We start from the raw sequence: 20921 nt of genomic DNA on the forward strand, positions 1-20921 counted from the left end.
TAATTGAGGCCCAGAAAGAGGACACTATGTGACTCAATAGTCATTCCATGATACTTAATGTAAATATGTATCTAATTAACATTTTGTCTTCTACTATGCTATTTTATCTACTGTAATAACAAACATAAATTAAAATGCCATTTAAATTGTAATTGAAATAAAATGAAGGGGAGGACGAGCATAGCTGATTTTTTTCACTTTGTTCCATTTTCCTACTTAATGGATTGTACTTACTTGGCTTCACACTCAGCCTTTCTACAGGGAAAGAATGAGTCATGCGGACTGCATTATGCAAGTTCTGGGGACAAACTCAGTTCTCTTTTAAATTAATATATTGGCCTTCTGGTTGTGGATCTATCTCCCATGTAACCTGACTGAATCGGAAGACTGACAGTACCTTCAAGTGTCCTGCATTTGTTGTAATTTAAAAACTAGCATTCTGCTCCTGTGCATCAGCTTGCTGAGCTTGATTATTGTGAAATCCATTCCCAAAAGAACGATTTCCTCTGCAGACAAAATTAGATTTGCAAGCTTGCAGGGCTGAGAGCAGATTCTAGACTAAAATTAATATACCAGGGTTGTGACTGTCATTCTGTGGGGCCTTTTGAACAGCCTGCCAGGCTTCTCCAGGGGTACACTTATCTATATTAAATGTACCCTACGCAATTATACTGATAGAACTGTGGAAGACAGAGGCTTACGCATTTTGTGCTGGAGCCAGGTTTCCAATGCAAGTCTTCTAAGCGCTGGTTCTATGCTCTTTTGATAATTCTTAAATTTTTCTGCTAAAGTAACTTAAATGGCAGACAAGAGTTAATATGCTAAAGGCATGAAATGAGGAAGAGAAGGCAGGTTAAAATTGAGGCAATTTTTAAGTCTCATTTATATTCAAACTTCTCTTACATCAACAATTTTAACATAAAAATTGCTGGGTTTACACCATCACATTTTTAAGCCAAATTAGGTCTTTAAGAAAATGAACTCTGTTTATTCTTTACATGAGTTTTCCCAAGTCTATCTTCAGCTGTGCCTTGTCCACAATTTGAGAAACACTGTGTTGTTTCCTTCCCAGGCATGTTAAGACACTGTGAATGTTTGTGAGAGATTAATGTTTGTGGATGATGTTATCACTCCTAAATAGATTGTAAACTTTCATGCACAAAGGTATGTGTATATGTATTGGGTCTGACATTTCATTACAAATAACTATTTCTCAATATGTTGAGATTCTCTTTCAGGTCTATAGCCATAAAACTGATAGTTTCCTCAGAAGTGCATATACATCTTTGCCTGTACCCATTTTAGGAAAAAAAAAATCCAAGCCCTTAAAGAAGAAAGGGCTTCATAGTTTTCAAGTCAGATGAATCATAACAAATGATATTGTATCAAATCTATAAAGATTTACAGTTTTATTTATTCACATATTTAACTTATCTTACTCTCATAACGGTTTTATAAGAAAGGAAGAATTGGAGTAGTGTGATTTCTTTACAAATGAGTATATGCAGGAATGCAGTTTCACAAGTGAATCTGGAGCCAGGGCTTCCTGTCTCCTGATTTACTCGTGACCTCCTTACTAGGAAAGAATAAGGAGACCAAAACTACAGCCAGTTCAGAAATGAGTCTGTATTAATCCGTTTTCACATTGCTATAAGGAACTGCTGGAGACTAGGTTATTTATAAGGAAAAGAGGTTTAATTGACTCACAGTTCTACATGGCTGGGGAAGCCTCAGGAAACTTACAATCATAGCAGAAGGGAAAGCAGGCACATCTTACATGGCGGGAGGTGTGAGACAGAGCAGGAAAAACTACCATTTATAAAACCATCAGATCTTGTGAGAATTCACTCACTATTACAAGAACAGCATGGAGGAAACTTCCCCCATAATCCAACCACCTCCCTCTCTTGACACACGGGGATTACAGGTCCCTCTGTTGACACGTGGATGTGGACACAGGGCTAAACCATATGAGTCCTTGACATGTAGTATAGTAAACGGTCGTATTTGGCTGATTCTGTGAAGTTAAACATTGTTCCATTTGTTTATTGGCTACTGGACATTCTGTTTTCAATGTAAATTGCTGCTTATATCTTTTGCCTGGTTTTCTATTAGGCTTTTTGTCCTTTGCTTATTAATTTGTGGGGCTTTTAAAATTATAGATATCAATTATTTTGTGTTTCAGTTATCCTTTTCTGATTTGTAGCTTGCCTTTAGCTTTATGTATGATGCCTTTTATTGTAAAGTTTTTTAATGTGGCTATATTTATGACTCATTTTCTTTAAAAATTATGCTCATTTGAAGTCATAAAGTCCTCTATGTTTTCTTATTTTTATATTATAATCATTTCAAAATAATTACATACAGCAAAATGAACAGGTATTAAGTATATAATTCAATGAGTTTTGATAAATACATTCACTCAAATAACTAGCACACCTATCAAGATAAAGAGTAGCGGTGCAAAACATGGGTTATGGGGCAAATCCAGCCCAGAGTTTAGTATTGTTTATGAGCTAGTATCACTTTTTACATTTTTAAATGGTTGAAAAAAATCAAAATAAAATTATATAAAATTTAAATTTTAGTGTTTATAAATAAAATTGTATTGTACAAGACCACATTCATTCATTACAATATAATAGTTCAGTAGTTACAATGGAATCCTTATGGTCTGTGAACTCTAAACGATTTGTTATCTGGTTTTTTAGAGAAAACATGTCAGTCTCTAATGTAGGCCATTGCTATCACCTGAGAAAGTTTTTTTGTGTTTATATCCAGTATGAGTATTTACTTCTTCCAAAGAAACAATCATCATTATGAATTTTATCTTCACAGGTTTATATTGCCTATTCTTGCACTTGAAATAAATTGATTTATACTGTGTGTACTCTTGTGTTTGTGGTTTCTTGGCCTAGACATATTATTAAATGATATTCACCTGTTTGGTTGCATGCCTCAATAGATTGTCCCTTTTTATTACTAAGTGGTGTTCCATTATACATATATTCCATAATTTCCTTCTCCATTTATCAGATGATGGACATTTCTTGATTTTTTTGCTGTTATGAATAAAGATTTAATAGACATTCTAGTATATTTTTATTTCTGCACTGTTTAACATTTTACACTACAACATGTAAAATTTGAGAGATGCCATTTCTCTGAATCCTCTCCAATACTTGATATTTTAATCTTTTAAATTTTAACCCTTCTAGTGGGTGTGTAATGATATCTCTTCGTGGTTTTAATTTGAATTTTCCTGATGACTATTAATATTGAAATGGCCTAATGTATTTGTAAGCCCTAGTATACAGTTCATATAAAGTTTCTTTTACTCATTTTTTAAATAATTGGTTGTAGGAATTATTTATAAAAGTTGGATATAAGTCATTTGTTGGACACATTTGTTTTGTGTTTGTATATGTGTGTGTGTACATTATTTTTCCAGCCTGTGTGTGCACATTTTTATTCTAAAATAGTGTCTTTTAATAATAAAAATTTTAAATTTTGATGGAGTCACATTTATCATTTTTCTTGGTATTCTATGTAAGAAATGTTTGACTACCTCCCAGTCACAAAGATAGCTCTTATGCTCCCTTCTGTAATCAATCTCTAGTTAGTGTGTGTGTATGGTGTCAGGCATTGAATCAGGTTCAGCTTTTGGATACAGACATCTAGTCAATCAGAACAATCTGTTAAACAGATTTTCTTTTCCTCATTGATTTCCATCAGTGCATATGCCTGAAAATAATAAAGATAGACAATAGAATATAGGGTACAAAGTAGGTCCCTATATAGATGGTCAGTTGATCTTAACAAAGGAAAATGTCAAGGCAAGTTGATAGTGCTATGATGCATGCAAATCATGGTGAATCTGAAAGTAATTATGCTGAAAGTAAAAAAGACATCAAGTAAAGAGTATATACTGTATGGCCTTATAAACACAAAATTCTTGGAAATGCTAATAATCTACAATGACAAAAGTGGATTCATGATTGCCTAGGAAAGGGTGGAAAAAGGTTGAGGGAAGGATTATAATGGAGTATGAGAAAAGTTTGTATACAGTTCAAAAAAAAAAGAAAATGACCAATTGTACAAGTCAATATAGTGGGTACTTCTTGAAGATGGGTATTGACTCGGGAAAAGCAAAAGGGGGCCTCCAGGAGTGATGCTAATATTCTATATCTTTACCTGGAGAGTCACTAAATAGATATAAACATCATTAGCAATTTAAAGAGCTATACTCTTGGTGCATTTTCTGTGTATACATATATAAAATTCATTAAAATGCAGTGGAGGAATGTCTTAAAAACTGATTGGAGTAGAAGATAAAGCCCTTTGAATCCCCTGTATTCAACACAGACACACAAAAATAATGTTAAAACACCCCTAAAACATTATCCTCATTTATTTGCATGCTACACACTTCTTTCAATATGAAAAGAAAAGAAAGAATGTCTGTTAAAGCACTACGGATTTTTCATTCAAGCGCGTCATACATATCAGTATCATTTATCATGCCCGTCTTCTTAACTTACTATATACTTTGCATATTGTCCCTGCCAGTACTATTTCACAAAATTATTTTAATGATACCATATTTATTCTACTGGATATCTGAATCTTACTCAAACCTATAACTTTGAAGAACATTTAACTCAATTCATTATTTTGTTATTGTCAATATATTTATAGCTCTGCCTTTGACATTGTCACTTTTATTTCTTAAGTATGCATGCCTAGAAATTGAATAACTTGGTAAAATTCTATGGAATTATTTGGCGTATATTATTTGATATATATTATCAACCTGTCTTACAGAAATTAATACAGTTATCTATATATATTATCATTCTTGTTTACCTCACCTTTAAGATTTATTAAAATATTATTTACCATTTCACAGGTAAATAAGTATATGACTTATTTTATTTGAATTTTTATTTTTAGTATGGTTGACCAAGTTTAATAGCTACTACATATATATAATGAATATTATATATATAATATTCATATAATATTCACAGTGAAACTTCTGCATACTTTTCTATGGGATATTAATCTTTTTTGTATTAACTTCAAATCACCATTTACGTATTTTTATTTTGGTCAGCTAAAATTCTTTTTCTCTTCTCCATTGTCCTTATTTTCCCTTCTGTAGTAAGACAAAAACATCCTAATAGTGTGCTGATGAGGGTTTTTTCAGCAGAAAAAGGCTTTTGTGTCACTTTTCTTAAGAGTTACTTCGAATTTCCCAATTATAATTTTGAATCTTCTGTATTTCTTGATTCTACTTTTCTCTAAAATAGCCTTGCCATTTTTTTCTCTCTTAACTGATTGGAATCTGTTTTTCTAAATCCTAGGGTATATGTAGGAAGAATGAGGCACCTCTCCTGGCTTCTGATGTTCCAATCCATGAGGAGGAACACCTATTACTCTAATACTCCCGCCTCTTTTTCACACCTTTACTCACTTTACCCAGGAACGTGGGATGACTTTTCTGATGATTAGTTGTGAAAAAGAAATGGTTCTCTTCTTTGTTGTTCTTTTTGAGAGTTAGCATATTTTAGAAACAATATATCCTTGGTTATCCTTGCCTATGAAATTCTACCTCTACTAATAGAGACCTACAGGGATCCAGCATTTTCTATGGTTCAAGTGGCAATTTTGTCTAATGCTAGAGCTTGGTATTAAGAAATTTATTTGCCCCAAAATATACCTTGCCAAACAACCAGCATCTGGTGGTTTGGACCAGGGTTATGAAGAACTTAACAGCAAAAGTAGATTTAAGTACAAAAGTGTACTTACAAGTTTGGGACTTTCCATGAGGAGAGAGGATTTTGACCTCAGGAGCATGCAGTGACATTTATTTTGCAATATTTTATAGTTTACAGTTTATGTGTAACTTTTAACTGTAGTGATCCCAGCAGGCAGCTGTGGTTCCTGACCTCTGACAATGTAAGATTTTAACCTCCACTGGTGCATATACAGAAGAGTTGTTTACAAATAAGTGAATAACTTTAGAAGAGCACAGATTCATTCCCCTGGAGATCATGCTGCTAGTGCTAGGCCCTAAGCAAAAGGCAAATGCCTCAGGAAAGGCTGTCTTCTGAAAAATGTGAGCAAAGTGAGGCTCCACAAAGCCCTGGGTCCTATAATCCTAAGTAATTGTAGGCTGGATAGTTTGAGCAACCTTAGCAACTGCGAAAGCCACTTAAGAATCAGCAAATATTGGTGCAGCTTAAAATTGAACACAAAGGGGAAGCTTTTTTCAAGTAAGTCATGATATGATTATAGGGAAAAGAGAATATTTTCATATAAAGGTATTTTAGACAGAGGGGATGGGATAATAATTGGTTATTTTCACAGTTTCCAGCTTGTCCACATGCTTGAGGGTTAACTCTCACCAAATGGTCTCAAGCTCTCTCTGGATTTGTTAAATATATAAGTTCTGAGCAGGGCTACAAATATCCGTCTTCTAAATTGTAGCTTTCCCTTTAAAGGGGTGGTAGATTTCACTCATGAACCAAAAAATAAAAAATAAAAATAAAAATAACGGGGGAAGAGGGTCTTAGCATAAAAATAATATTGCATCTAAATATACTGAGAAAGCGAAACAGTTCAATTGAATTATTGGAAAGCTAACAACTAAGAATACAGTTTTAAAATCTGGGTTTGGAACACCCTGTTTCTAAGAATCAAATCTGCTTAGAAAATAAAGTGATTTAGAAAGAATGCTTCAGTTTTATAACCCTAACAAGAGCAGAAGAAAAATGAGACTAAAAGTAAAATAAGTTAATTAAACTGGAATAAGAGAGAGAAGAGGACAGGTTAGAAAACTATGTGACACCAAATGATAATTTGAAGGTCAGGATCCTGGATTCAGAAAAGTGTTAATTGCACTATTAAAGCTGCTGAAAAAGAGTAAGTAGTATGTGTCCCCCTCAAAAAGATCTTAAGGAATGGGAGGACTTGAGAAGATATAGGCACTGTATCTGAGAAACTCTAAGAAAACATTAAAAAATATTAGAGCAAGGCATACAGAGGAGAAGATGTATTAAGGGGAAGGTGAGCAAGGCCACGGTAAATGTTCAGGACCTGGTTCAACAAACTGATAGGAAGATGTATTCTGGGTGAGATTATCAAAATGTAGGAGCTAAAGGTAGACAAGCTTTGTTAGAACAGTAGGATTTTGGTAGATACAAAATTTACTGATTTCTTATTTCTTGCTTGGAATGATTCTTTAAGCTAAAATCTAGAGTATTAGGTTGTAAAAATTATTTTGGCAAAAACAAAGAAAAAGTAAAAGGAGAAAGGCAACTAATTTCAGCAAACACTAATGGTTTAATATGTGATATAGAGTGAAGAAAACTAACTTGATATGGAAGTTAAAATGCTAGAAATTCAATGGAATATTCCTGGGAAGAAGAGAAAAAAGCTGAGGGATGCAGAACAGTAGAGGCATCTTATTACTACCCAGCAACATACAAAAGCTAAAAACAAAAACAGAAGGAAATGTTACATGAGACCTAAGACCTGTGAAAACCCAAGAAAAGCATTGTATACAGAGCTCTTGGTACCTACTTTTACTGTAAGGTCACATGCTCAAAAACATGGACCACAGCTTCAGTTCAGGAATCTGCAGAGGACAATTCTCCAACTGAAACAAATGTGGGAGTTATATCTTCCCTATGAGGAAGGTTTTTCAACCTTAGGCAACTCCATTGCAATAGATAGTGAAAACACGTGGTCAGAGGTCCCTTAGTGTAGAACTGTGGTGTTAAAGTAGATATAGAAATACAAAAAAAAAAAAAAAAAAAAAACCAGATCCATGAAGAACAACAAGGAAATGAAAATAAAGAGATTTTTAATATACTGAGTAGAAAAAAAAATAGTAAAAGCGATTTGAATAAGACCTGCTGACTAGATTTGCTATTCTTGTTCTTAACTTTTTCTTTTCTTTTCTTTCCTTCTCTTTTTTCTTTTCTTTTCTGTTCTTTTCCCTTGTGTATTTGTCTAATTCCCTGAAGAATTAATAGATATCTGGGATCAGGCTAACATACCTCTTAGCATTCATATCAGTGGACAACTCAGTACCTCCCACATAGCAAGTATTCAACAAGCAAACATGGGATATTAGGAAGAGAGGACTAACATCGGAGAAAATCTGAATTCTCATGTCTTCTCTATCATAATTGGTAAAAAAAAATTAAAACTACCTAGACCTCAGTTTTCCTATCAAAAGATAAGAATGTTAATACCTGCTTTACACAATTATTTTGTTGAGAAAGTTGAATCAATCATAGATGGGAAAGTATTTTTAAAATCTAGATATTATGTATGTTACAACAGAATAACATGAAAATAGAAAAAAGGAATACATGTTCATTGGAACTATTCATTTTTCCCATCTATAAATCCCCCAAATCAGGACTCATTTTCCTACTAAGACCTTCCTCAATGCTTTCTTCACATCCTTATTCCTCAGACTGTATATTAAAGGGTTCAGCATGGGGATCACCGTGGTGTAGAATACAGAGGACACCTTCTCCTGGTCCAGGGAGTTACTTGAAGGGGGCTTGAAATACATGAAGGTAATGGACCCAAAGAAGATCCCCACAGCCATGAGATGAGAGCTGCATGTTCCAAAAGCTTTGGACCGGCCCTCTGAGGAGCGGATGTGAAGGATGCTGTAGAGGATGAAGGCATAGGAGACAGCAACAGCTAGAGTGGGCACCAAGGTGTTAAACCCCGCAATGATAAAAAGTAGAAGCTCATTGAGGTGTGTGTTGGAGCAGGAGAGATTGAGGAGGGGAAGAACATCACAGAAGTAATGGTTGATAATGTGGGATTTGCAAAAGGACAGTTTCATCATGGCACTTGTATGAGTCAAGGCAGAGAGAAAGCCCAAGAAGAAGGCAGCCAGCACTAGCAGTGAGCAGACCCATGAAGACATGATCGCATTATAAAGCAGTGGGCTACAGATGGCAACATAGCGATCATATGCCATGGCAGTCAGGAGGTAACCCTCAGCCACCACAAAGACCACAAAGAAAAAGAGCTGGACCATGCACTCAGAGTAAAGGATTGTATTCTTCTTTCCTAGGAAGTTCACCAGCATTTTGGGAGTAATGACAGAGGAATAGCAGAAATCGACGAAGGACAAGCTGCTGAGGAAATAGTACATGGGGGTGTGAAGTAGAGGGCTGACTGCAATCAGGAGAATCATGCCCAGGTTGCCCACTACTGTGACCACATAGATTCCCAGGAACAGGAGGAAGAGGGGCAGCTGGAGCTCTGCTTGCTGTGTTAAACCATCGAAGACAAACTGAGCTGCCGTAGAATAATTTTCCATGGTCATTCTTCTTTAGGCATTTCTGTGAAAATAGAAAGTATGAATTACCTTAACATGGACCCTCACTGCTCTTCCAAACAAAACCAAATTGCATAAGGGAGGTTGACAGCAGCTAACAGACTGAGTCATAGTTTTCATTGTCTCTAAACTTGATACCTCTGCTTTGTCTCCCTAAAGTTCCCTGGGCCTTCTCCAAGTTGGTCCAGAATTTAAGTTACAAAAAAGTACTTCCTGACTGACTCAGTAACATTTGCCTCCTGAATTTGGTAGAAAAAAAGCAAATGTTTACTTTGTGGGGAGAATTTCTGATAGCCAATTTGTCACAGTTAAACAGTAGAAGAGATTGAAGGAAGATTCAATCACTTTTTCAATTTCCCCAGTTTTCTCCTACTCAAAGGCCTGCACATACTTCTCACAATATCTGAAAACAAGGAGAGGATGACGCCTCAGCCTCAGAGAATTGAAAGTGTCTATTACTTCCAACTGGAGTGATGGTGGGCATGGGGTTGGGTGTAAGGCATCTACTCATTATGCTGAATAAAAATACCTCCAGTGTAAAAATACTGCAGAAGTGGGAGTCTCCACATAATACCTCTGGCCCTCTGCTAAGCTGGAGAAGGGTGGGGGAGGCAAAAGCTTCATCATTGGAATCACTGATGAGAACAATCTCTTGTAACCCAGGTGTTCATCTATAAAGTTCACAGAGTCTTATCGGACCTCAACTATTGCCAGAAGAGTTGGCTGGCTGGAATCCTAGCAGTGAACTACTTCCCCCCTGACTTACGAGATCCGCACACCCCACAGAATAGACCTTACGGTGGCAGGAAAAGGTGCTTCTGAAGGTGTCTGAGAAGAATGTTGCTATGGGTGTAAATCTTGAACTTTCCAAAGTGTGGTACCCTTGGTGGTTTGGGCCCTGGATACAAAGAAATAAAAGAGAATGCTGTACTTTTCCCAGAAGAAACACTAGAATCTAGTTGGTCCACCCTTTTCAACATGAACTGGCTCCCTGGTGGAGCCATTTCAGAGGAGTGTGTGTGTTGTCAGGTGCCAGTTATTCATTTAAGGCTCCAAATAGTCCAGCTAGAAAGAAACCTGTTCAATTTTGCAAACTCAGCACTTCCAATGTCTATTTGACAACAGAAATATTGAATGAGCGTAATGAGGTGAACTATAGTCTACTCAGCAATGAATGGAAAGGTTTGGGTATCAAAGTAGGTGTATTTCAAGGGTTGACTTTACTGCAGACCAGTTTGTAACACTGGGCAAGTCATTTCATGTAAACTTCATTGTTCTAATCTGTGAAGTGGGATACCTGTTTCAAAGGTAAAATGGTAAATGTAAAGATTCATTATCTAAAAACACTTGTCAACATTTCATGTGGCACATATTGTTAAATACAATTGAACAGAGAAAAGTACATAACATCAGGAGATGAAAATACACTACCTTTGTATGAAGAAAAGACAGACACATGTGTTTCTTTGCCCTAGGTCCTTCACTTTGGTAAGAATAACCAAAATGTTTTAAACATTTGGTGCTGGTTAGGTTTTAAAATGTTTGTTTTCAGATTTGGAAATTTTGAGAGGGATTTAAAGTGTTTGGCCTTTTTTGAAGGAGTTGGGGGCACTGAAGTGTTTTCATCTCCAAGGGACATGTGCTTATGAGGCCAGGAGGAAACACAGCAGAGCTATGCAAGCTGAATGGACCCTTGATCCATCTCCTAGTGACCTCAGAACATTTTTCTTTCTTTCTTTCTTTCTTTCTTTCTTTCTTTCTTTCTTTCTTTCTTTTTTTTATGAGATAGAGTTTTGCTCTGTCGCCCAGGCTGGAGTGCAATGGCGCCATCTCGGCTCATTGCAACCTCTGCCTCCCAGATTCAAGCAATTCTCCTGTCTAAGCCTCCTGAGTAGGTGGGATTACAGGCATGCACCACCAAGCCCAGGTAATTTTTGTATTTTTAGTAAAGACAAGGTTTCACCATGTTGGCCAGGCTGGTCTCAAACTCCTGACCTCAGGTGATCCACCCACCTCGGCCTCCCAAAGTGCTGGGAGAACATTTCTTTAGATGGATGAGAAGGTAGGAATTTATGTTTAATACTCTGTCCAAAATGAATACTCTACCTGGGATTGTATCTTTATCTCTTAGACATTTGAGCCAGGCGTGGTGCCTCATCCATGTAATCCCAGAACTTTGGGAGGCTGAGGTGAGCGGATCACCTGAAATCAGGAGTTCAAGATTAGCCTTGCCAACATGGTGAAACCCTGTCTCTACTAAAAACACAAAAATTATCTGGACGTGGTGGTAAGCATCTGTAATCCTAGCTACTCGGGAGCCTGAGGCAGGAGAATCGCTTGAACCTGGGAGGCAGAGGTTGCAATGAGCCAAGATCGTGACACTGCACTCCAGCGTGGGTGACAGAGCAAGACTCCATCTCGAAAGGAAAGAAAAAGAAGGAAGGAAGGAAGGAAGGAAGGAAGGAAGGAAGGAAGGAAGGAAGGAAGGAAAGAAAGAAAGAAAAGAAAGGAAAGAAAGAAGGAGGGAGGGAGGGAAGGAAGGAGGGAAGGAAGGAGAGAGAGAGAAAGAAAAAAAGAAGGAAGGAAAGAAAGAAAAAGAAAAAGGAAAGAAAGAAAAAGAGGAAAGAAAAAGAAAAAAAGAAAGAAATTTGTATGTGTAGGATGGTGTGCAAGAAGACAAGTAACACTAATAAATACGTAAGCCAGAAGAATTTCAGGGAAGCAAACACTTCAGTCATATGGAAATTCCTGCACCAGAGCTGGTTGAACTTAGACTAGGAATCATTCCTGCAGATTTTGTGACCCAGGTTATAAAGAAGTGACAAGGCAAAATCAATAGAAGAGGAGAAGGGAGGACATAACCTAGAGGAGAGAACGGTGGGGCAGGTGCTCCTCAGTAAAGAGAAAATGTTGCACAAGGGTCAGCACGGTTGTTAATCACCAATTGCCCTTGCATTAGATATAATATGATGGTCATAAAGGAGATGGGACACTTACCTTGGTCCTGCACAGAAACAGAATTTCTTAGGAATTGTTCACTTTGCTCAGGTCGCAGATCCCTGTAATAGCCAACAAAGAACAAAGTCTTTCCTACTACCTTATACACACATTTATATGCCAAGGGCTGAATTATTTGGTTGGCTAAAAGTAAAACATCAAAATATATTAAATAGTACAAACAACTCTTGGACCCTGAAGCAGATCATGATATCCAGCTCCCCCAATCTTAAAAGCAAGAGGGCAGCATGATATGCAGCTTTCATCTGAGGTTTAGTGAGCTTAGGGATATCATTAGGAATAAAAACACACCCATACACACACAAATCCCCCAAGACCTATTGAGCCCAGAGATTACTGGTGTGCCCAACATTTAATAACCCTCTGCAGAAATGATCACATCATGTCCTGGGCCCCCTATTGCCGTTTATCCCAAGAGTGTTGGAGGTCCTGAAAGAAGTTTCTTATTTTATTTTTAATGTTACCAATAAGGATTCTGTAACACAGAGGAATTAGATCAATGATTCCCAAAATTGATTCCGAAGTCAGTTGCTGGTTCTTGACTAAAAGTTCATCAATGAGTAAAAATTGTTTTAAACTGAAGAAAAACAAAGACAACATAATATTTTTTCTAAAACTAAACTTATTCAATTCAAAGGCTGTCCTTTTCTGAGGTTGTCAATTTTACCTCTTTAAATGTTTTGGGATTCGAAATATTCTTTCATTTTATTGTATGGTTCTGACAGTAGATAATAGTTATGTCTTTTGGTTGCTTGCTTATTTATTTTTACATTGTATTTGAATGCCTTTACTTGGAAAACCAAATTTTTGGCAACCCTATTGTGGTCTCTCATTGCAATTATATTGTCTTGGGGCTGGGCGCAGTGGCTCACGCCTGTAATCCCAGCACTTTGGGAGGCCAAGGCAGGTGGATCACTTGAGGTCAGGAGTTTGAGACCAGCCTGGCCAACATGGTGAAAACCCATCTCTACTGAAAATACAAAAATTAGCCTGGCGTGTTTGCACATGCTTGTAATCTCAGCTATTCCGGAGGCAGGAGAATCGCTTGAACCTGGGAGGTGGAGGTTGCAATGAGCCGAGGTTGTGCCACTGCACTCCAGCCTGGGTAAAAGAGCGAGACTCCATCTCCAAAAAAAAGGAAATTATATTGTCTTGGGAAAGCCAAATTCTGAGAACTGTAAAGTTGGTTACCATAGATAAGCAACATAGAATGTCCTGGTTGTCCTTCCTGTGAAAGAGTTCAGATCAGAAATCTGCTAAGATCCTGAGAAATATCTTCCATGGAATCTTTTCCACTGAACCAATTTTTAATTACCAGAATTCAGTAATCGTTCAGCCTCTGCTCCTGTACTATTCCCTGTGACTGCAGTTTATGTCACTCAATGGCTTAAAAAGCTTTAATCTATTCCACCCTGTCCAGGGTACCTCCCATTCCAGGTCACATGAGTTCTATGCTTTCCTGATGTAGAGCCACCGTCAAAGGGGATGTAGCTCTTAAGAGCCACCTCAACTTTTTTGTATTGGTCCTGCCAGAAATAAACAGGATTTCCCCAGTGACTCACTTCTTTAGTGAAGTCAGCTATAAAGCATCCACAGATCTCTAGTAATGTTTACACATAAAAAATATGTTAATACAGTTGATTCAGAACTGGATTTACTCAGTAGCTTGTTTTAGTTTCAAATCTGCCCCAATACTAATATCATCAATTATAACAACTACTCCTTTTTATAGTATCATAATTAGTAATACTGCTTATAGATGCTCACTGTGTAGTGGGCATTGAACTAACCACTTCATATATATATATATATTATATATAATTATATATATATAAAATGTTCATTTAATTAAAATAAATATGTGTCTCTAAGGAAGTCATTGAGACTCTAAGACTTAGATTCCTTATCAATAAAATAATCAGAATTAAGTAAATTATTTTTCAAATTTCTTAGTGCTAGAACTTTTATAATGAGAAAAACTTATACCAGAAGCAGAAGGATTTTTTTTTGTAGTTCAACTATTCTTTGATTCAGAATTCATGGTAAAAATGTTTTCAATTTCGTACCAATAATTGTTTATGATGAAAAGATAGAAATAATCCTGGTTGGCATTTAGGAGACTCAGACTTTTATCTTGGTTTTATAGTTACTATCTGTGGAAAAGGCAATTTAACCTTGTCAAACTTTAATTTTCTCATCTGTAAAATATTCCTCATTTGCCTCACAGGGAAGTCATAAAGTAATATATATTACAAAATGCAGTTTGAGGCTGGGCATGGTGGCTCACATCTGTAATCCCAGTACTTTGGGAGGCCAAGGCAGGCAGATCACCTAAGGTTAGGAGTTTGAGACCAGCCTGACTAATATGGTAAAACCCCATCTCTACTAAAAATACAAAAATTAGGCGTGGTGGCAAGCACCTGTAACCCCAGCTATTCAGGAGGCTGAGGCAGAAGGATAGCTTGAACCCGGGAGGCGCAGGTTGCAGTGAGGGAGATCATGCCACTGCACTCCAGCCTGTGACAGAGAGATTCCGTCTCAAAAAAAAAAAAAAAAAAAAAAAAAGCTATTTTAACTGGAGCGAGATGATATTTCATTGTAGTTTTGATTTGCATTTTTCTGATGATCGGTGATGTTGAGCACCTTTTCATATACGTGTTGTCATTCTTATGTCTTCTCTTGAGAAATTTATTTCAAATGTGTTGCTCTTTTTAAAATCAGATCATTAGATTTTTCCCATAGAGTCATTTAAGCTCCTTATACATTCTGCTTATTAATCCCTTTTCAGATGGATATTTGGCAAATATTTTCTTCCATTCTGTGGGTTATCTCTTCACTTTTGTTGATTGTTTCCTTTGCTGTGCAGAAGATTTTTAATATGATGTAATCCCGTTTGTCCATTTTTGCTTTGGTTGTCTGTGCTTATGGAGTATCCCTCAAGAACTATTTGCCCACTCCAATGTTCTGGGAATTTCCCCAGTGTTTTCTTTTAGTAGTTTCATAGTTTAAGGTCTTATATTTAAGTCTTTAGTCCATTTTGATTTGATTTTTGTATATGGTGACAGACAGGGGTCAAGTTTCATTCTTTTGCGTATGGATATTCAGTTTTCCAGCATCAAGTATTGAAGAGACAATCCTTTCCCCAATGTATGTTGGCTCTTTTGTCAAAAATGAGAATATGTATGGATTTGTTTCTGAGTTCTCTATTCTGTTCCATTGGTCTATGTGTCTGCTTTTATACAAGTACCATGCTCTTTTGATTACTATAGCTTGTTGTATAATTTGATTTCTCCAGTTTGGGAGGTAATGTGGTTCCTCTAGTTTTGTTCTGCTCAGGATAGCTTTGGCTATTCTGTATCTTTTGTGGTTCCACATAAATTTTAGGATTGTTGTTTCATTTCTGTGAAAAAATGCCAGTGATATTTTGATAGGGATTGCACTGAATTGGTAGATTGAGTGCAATGGGTAGTATGAACATTTTAACAATATTGATTTTTCCAGTCCGTGAACATGGAATAACTTTTTATTTGTGTGTGTGTGTGTGTGTGTGTGTGTGTGTGTGTGTGTGTTCTCTTTCTTTCATCGATGTTTTATAATTCTCATTGTAGAGATATTTCACTTCTTTGGTTAATTTCTAGGTATTTTATTTGAATTGTAGGTATTGTAAATAGGATTACTTCTTAAATTTCTTTTTCAGATTGCTCACTGTTGGCATGTAGAAATGCTACTGATTTTGTATGTCTACTTTATATCTTGCAACTTTACTGAGTTTGTTCAGTAGTACAAAATGAATTTAAACTTTTCTGAACAATTTGAACTTCTCTGAAAAGTTCAAAAAGTCCAGAAAAAAAAGTTCAAATTGAATTTGAACTTTTCCAAATCAGTTCTAATAGTTTTTTTTGGTGGCATCTTTAGGCTTTTCTAAACATAAGATCATGTCATCTGCAAGCAACGATAACTTGACTTCTTCCTTTCTAATTTGGATGCCCTTTCTTTCTCTTGTCTGATTGCTCTGGTTAGGACTTCCAAACAATTAGTTCTGATTTATGGGAACTTGTAAAGTGGGAGAAAAAGAGAAAGGGAATAAAAGAGATTATAGGAAAGGGGGAGTAGGCATGTTCAGATAGTGGAAAGGATAAAAAGAGATGGAATAGAAAGTATCAGAAGGTGATGAAATGAATGGATCATAAAACCTCAGTGTTAGCAATGAACAAAGGGATCAGTTTGGTCATATTCTTAGCCAGCATTTGATTCTTCTCAGAAATATTCCAGACAGAATGGTTGAATATTCTGTCTGGAATATGTACTTAAATCCCTACTGCTGGATAGTTCATAAATTCCCAAGATAGCTAATTATTTTTTGATAGTTCTGATTTTTGGAAGAGTCTTCTTTAGCCTACTTGTGCTCTGTGGCAAGAACTACTAAAACCTCAATAACTAGCCTACATATGTGTAACTCCTATGTGTAACTTAATTATCCTCTAATATCTGTGAGCAATTTCTATCCTCTTGGCTTTATTTTCTAAGACATTTTATGATCTGAGACTCTATGATGTATTTTTCTCCCTGTTTATTGCCTTTCTTTCAGGCTAAAACCTAAATCTAATGAAGGCAAGGAGTTTGTGACTTTTGTTCATCTCTTTATCACCAGTATGAGGAATAGTGACAAGTATGTAGTGGGCATTCAATGAGTATTCATTAAATGAATGACCCAAAGAATAAACAAATCAATGAATGTGTGATTTCAAGTTGCTTCATCGTGGCCACGCGTCTCAGAATATATTTCAAAATGCCAATGGCCTCTTAAATAGTAATATCAACAAAGTAAATTACTTTCAAGTGGACACAGTCTAATTGCTGTTGTGCAAGTGATGACTAGAATGTTCCTCATTCTAAATACTAAAATGTAGCTAATGCAGACAAGGTAATAGTAACTTTCTAGTTAGTTATCCTTTTTACTTATATTGTCAAAAATCCTTAATTCTCAAAGTTTTTCCCACTCTCTTCATTTTTGTAGAAGTATAGAATCTTATATTACCCACGTACATTTTAAAAATCTCATTAAATGCGACTATCACTCCAGCCTTTAAAAGTCTTTGTGAATCATGCTCTGTCATCCATTAAATCAACTATTTCAAGTCTGAGGATCGTGACTCAGGCTTGTAATTCCAGCACATTGGGAGGCCAAGTTTGGAGGATTACTTGAGGCCAGGAGTTCAAGACCAGCCTGGGCATTCACAAGATCCCATTTCTACAAATTAAAAATAAAAACTAGCTTGAGTGGTGGTGCACACCTATAGTCCTAGTTACTAGTGAGGCTTAAACAGGAGGATTACTTGAGCCCAGGAGATCGAGGCTGCATTGAACTGTGATCCTGCCACTGCACTCAAACCTGGGTGATAGAGCAAGACCCTGTCTCAAAAAAAATCAATCGATCAATTTTTTTTTGCAATTTCACATTGTCTGCAAGTCTGATTAGAACTTCTTTGGTATTCTTATTCAAATCTTTGACCAAAATATGCTAAATCACACAGCTGGATTCCTAGCTACCTCATGCACATATCACTAATAAAGAGTGCTATAATTAGGAGTAAAATGATCTGGAGGTTATGCACTAATGCTGGAATGGTGATCCACCATGGGAAACTATCAGTAAGATTGTTTTCCTGTTTGCTGAGAGTTGGATTCCTGCACCAAAGGGAAATGGTAAATATAGGCACAATCACAGGTATTCAAAAACTGGGATTCATGCCGGGCATATAAAGGGGCTTCAGAGTTCCAAGAGAAGGCCGGGCGCAGTGGCTCATGCCTGTAATCGCAGCACTTTGGGAGGCTGAGGCAGGTGGATCACGAGGTCAGGAGATGGAGAACATCCTGGCTAACACAGTGAAACCCCGTCTCCACTAAAAAGTACAAAAAATTAACCGGGCGTGGTGGTGGGCACCTGTAGTCCCAGCTACTCAGGAGGCTGAGGCAGGAGAATGGTGTGAACCCGGGAGGCGGAGCTTGCAGTGAGCAAAGATCGCACCACTGCACTCCAGCCTGGGCAACAGAGCGAGACTCCGTCTCAAAAAAAAAAAAAAAAAAAAAAAAGAATTCCAAGAGATAAGAAGCATCATTTGCATCATTAAAATGATTATCGTAATGCAAAATCAGAAATAAATTCTACTTCCCAGATAAAAGGCATGCTCTACCAGACTTTGTGTTGGATAGTCATAGCCTAAGTAGTAACCTCCAAAGAGAGGTAATGTGGGGCTTCAGGATAGTTATTAGTGATCTTTACTCAATGTGTATAGGTTCTTGATGAGACCCACCGATGTCCTTGCCATCTTTTACCTTAACTCACAGCCTAAACGTAGTGTGTGCATTGCATATTCTCTCTCTCTCTCTCTCTCTCACACACACACACACACACACACACCATGATCTACCCACAAATTGTTCTTCACTGTTAGTAATATGCCCCTCACAGCACCTTCTCAATATCCTCAATATCTCAACATAAAGCCTTTGGGGCCAAAAAACAACCCCTCTTCTCAAAAAGTTTAAAGACATCCTTCTTTCTGCATTCCTGGAATTCTGATTTCCCAATTAGCACCATCCCTTCTCAGATACAGCCCTTAACTTACTCTCTGATTCTCAAACACTTTCAAAAGTAATATGTTCAATAAACTTTTTAATGTGTATTTGCCCTTCCTCTTCTGTCATCTCCCATTTCTCTAATACATTTTTGAAGATTATATTGACCATCAGAAAATTTTATTGTTTCATAATCTCCAAAAATGTCTTAATCATTCTCTAATATAAAATATACATTTTTAAGTGATGATAATTTTTCTCTCTCCGAGAGAGACAGAAACTTACAAAGATCCTATAACAACTTTTTATATGGTTTATTTTTTCTGGCTGCCAATGAGAACCCTCTTTATCAGGATGACTGCCTTCCCCCAGTCATCATCCTCAGTGCATTTTTCACATCCTTGTTCCTCAGGCTATAGATTAGAGGATTCAGCATGGGGATTATTGTGATGTAGAACACAGAAGACACCTTCTCTTTTTCCATAGTAGTGCTGGAAGGGGGCTTGAAATACATGAATGTTATAGACCCAAAAAAGATGCCCACAGCCAAGAGATGGGAGCTACAAGTGCCAAAGGCTTTGGATCGCCCCTCAGTGGAATGAATACCAAGGCTACTAGAGAAGATGAAAGCATAAGAGATAAGGACCGCCAGTGTAGTTGCTAAGGTATTAACTCCTCCAATAATGAACAGCAGAATCTCATTGATGTGGGTGCTGGAGCAAGACAGAGTCAATAAGGGGAGAATATCACAAAAATAATGACTGACCGTATGAGACCTACAGAATGACAACACTGACATGCGGGTAGTATGGACTGTGGCCCACAAAAAACCCAGTGAGTATACCACAGCCATCATTATGGAACAGACCCTGTGGGACATGACAATATTGTAAAGCAGTGGGTGACAGATTGCAACATAACGGTCATATTCCATGGCTGTCAGAAGGTAGCCTTCTGCAATTACAAAAATAAGGAAGAAATAAAGTTGAGTAATGCATTCCAGAAAGGAGATAATGTTCTCCTCTGGAACAAAGTTCACCAGCATCTTAGGGGTAATGACAGAGGAGTAGCAGAGATCAATGAAAGACAAATGACTGAGAAAATAATACACTGGAGAGTAAAGTTGAGAACTGAGAGCAATTAAGAAGATCATGCCCAGGTTCCCCACCCTTGTGACCACATATATTCCAAGGAACAGGAGGAAGAGTGGCAGTTGAAGTTCTGGGCATTGTGTCAAGCCTGCCAGGATAAACTCAGCCCCTGAAGAATGGTTTGAAGTAGCCATGTCTTTTAAGGTATTATCTGTAAGAAGAAATAAGAGAAAAGAGGGACATTAGATTTATTTTCTGATTCCCAAAGCACAATGACATGCCCCATGTTGGTTGCTTCCATTCCTGAGAGCCTCATCTGTCCCGTGATTGCCTCCTTTCAGGGACCTCTTACAAGATCAAGGGCAAATATTATGAGTATAACCAAGAACCTTGATTTCACCCAAAACCCTGTTGAATGCTCCTCTTTTAGTAAGAGCCCTCCCGTTTTGTTTCCAGGCTTATGCCCATAATTACCTCACTGCTGGAGGAAGCACAAACTTTCCAAATCTAATTAGTTTGTCATTGCTACCATTAAAACAACACTGCTTACCTTCTTTATCTGAGCATATGCCAATAGAGCCTTCAGACTTTGTTACAACATGGCTTCTAATCCAGCTCTGATGATATAAAAGTAGTCCATTTCAGTTTCCTTACCCATCAACGTGAATCAACATAATTAGCATTTGCTAAAACTAGGAAATAAGAAACATAAAAGACGTCTATAAAGAGACCTTAGTACAAAAAAAAAAGTATGGAAATGGTTCTAATCAATTCTGACCCTCATTAGCTCACTTCTGTTCTTTGAATGGAAAACTTGAGTGGGCCAGGAGATTCTTGTACTCAGTGTGGATATGGTT

General features: G+C 37.0%; 2 protein-coding genes across 2 annotated transcripts; both read right to left on the minus strand.

Moving 5' to 3' along the window:
- Positions 1–1423: 1423 nt before the first annotated feature.
- Positions 1424–12602, minus strand: LOC466828 (olfactory receptor 8D1). The gene is made up of 3 exons (XM_054662811.2): positions 12374–12602; positions 10170–10274; positions 1424–9380 (listed from the first exon to the last, which is right to left on the minus strand). Exon 3 carries the CDS (start codon positions 9362–9364, stop codon positions 8438–8440), a length of 927 nt encoding a protein of 308 aa, XP_054518786.1. The 5' UTR covers positions 9365–9380; positions 10170–10274; positions 12374–12602; the 3' UTR covers positions 1424–8437.
- Positions 12603–19322: 6720 nt separating this feature from the next.
- On the minus strand, positions 19323–20258 carry OR8D2 (olfactory receptor family 8 subfamily D member 2). Its single transcript, XM_522229.7, has one exon. The coding sequence runs from the start codon at positions 20256–20258 to the stop codon at positions 19323–19325; it is 936 nt and encodes a 311-aa protein (XP_522229.4).
- Positions 20259–20921: the final 663 nt, after the last annotated feature.

This window comes from Pan troglodytes, chromosome 9 (genome assembly GCF_028858775.2).
Source record: "Pan troglodytes isolate AG18354 chromosome 9, NHGRI_mPanTro3-v2.0_pri, whole genome shotgun sequence".
NCBI classification, from domain to species: domain Eukaryota; kingdom Metazoa; phylum Chordata; class Mammalia; order Primates; family Hominidae; genus Pan; species Pan troglodytes.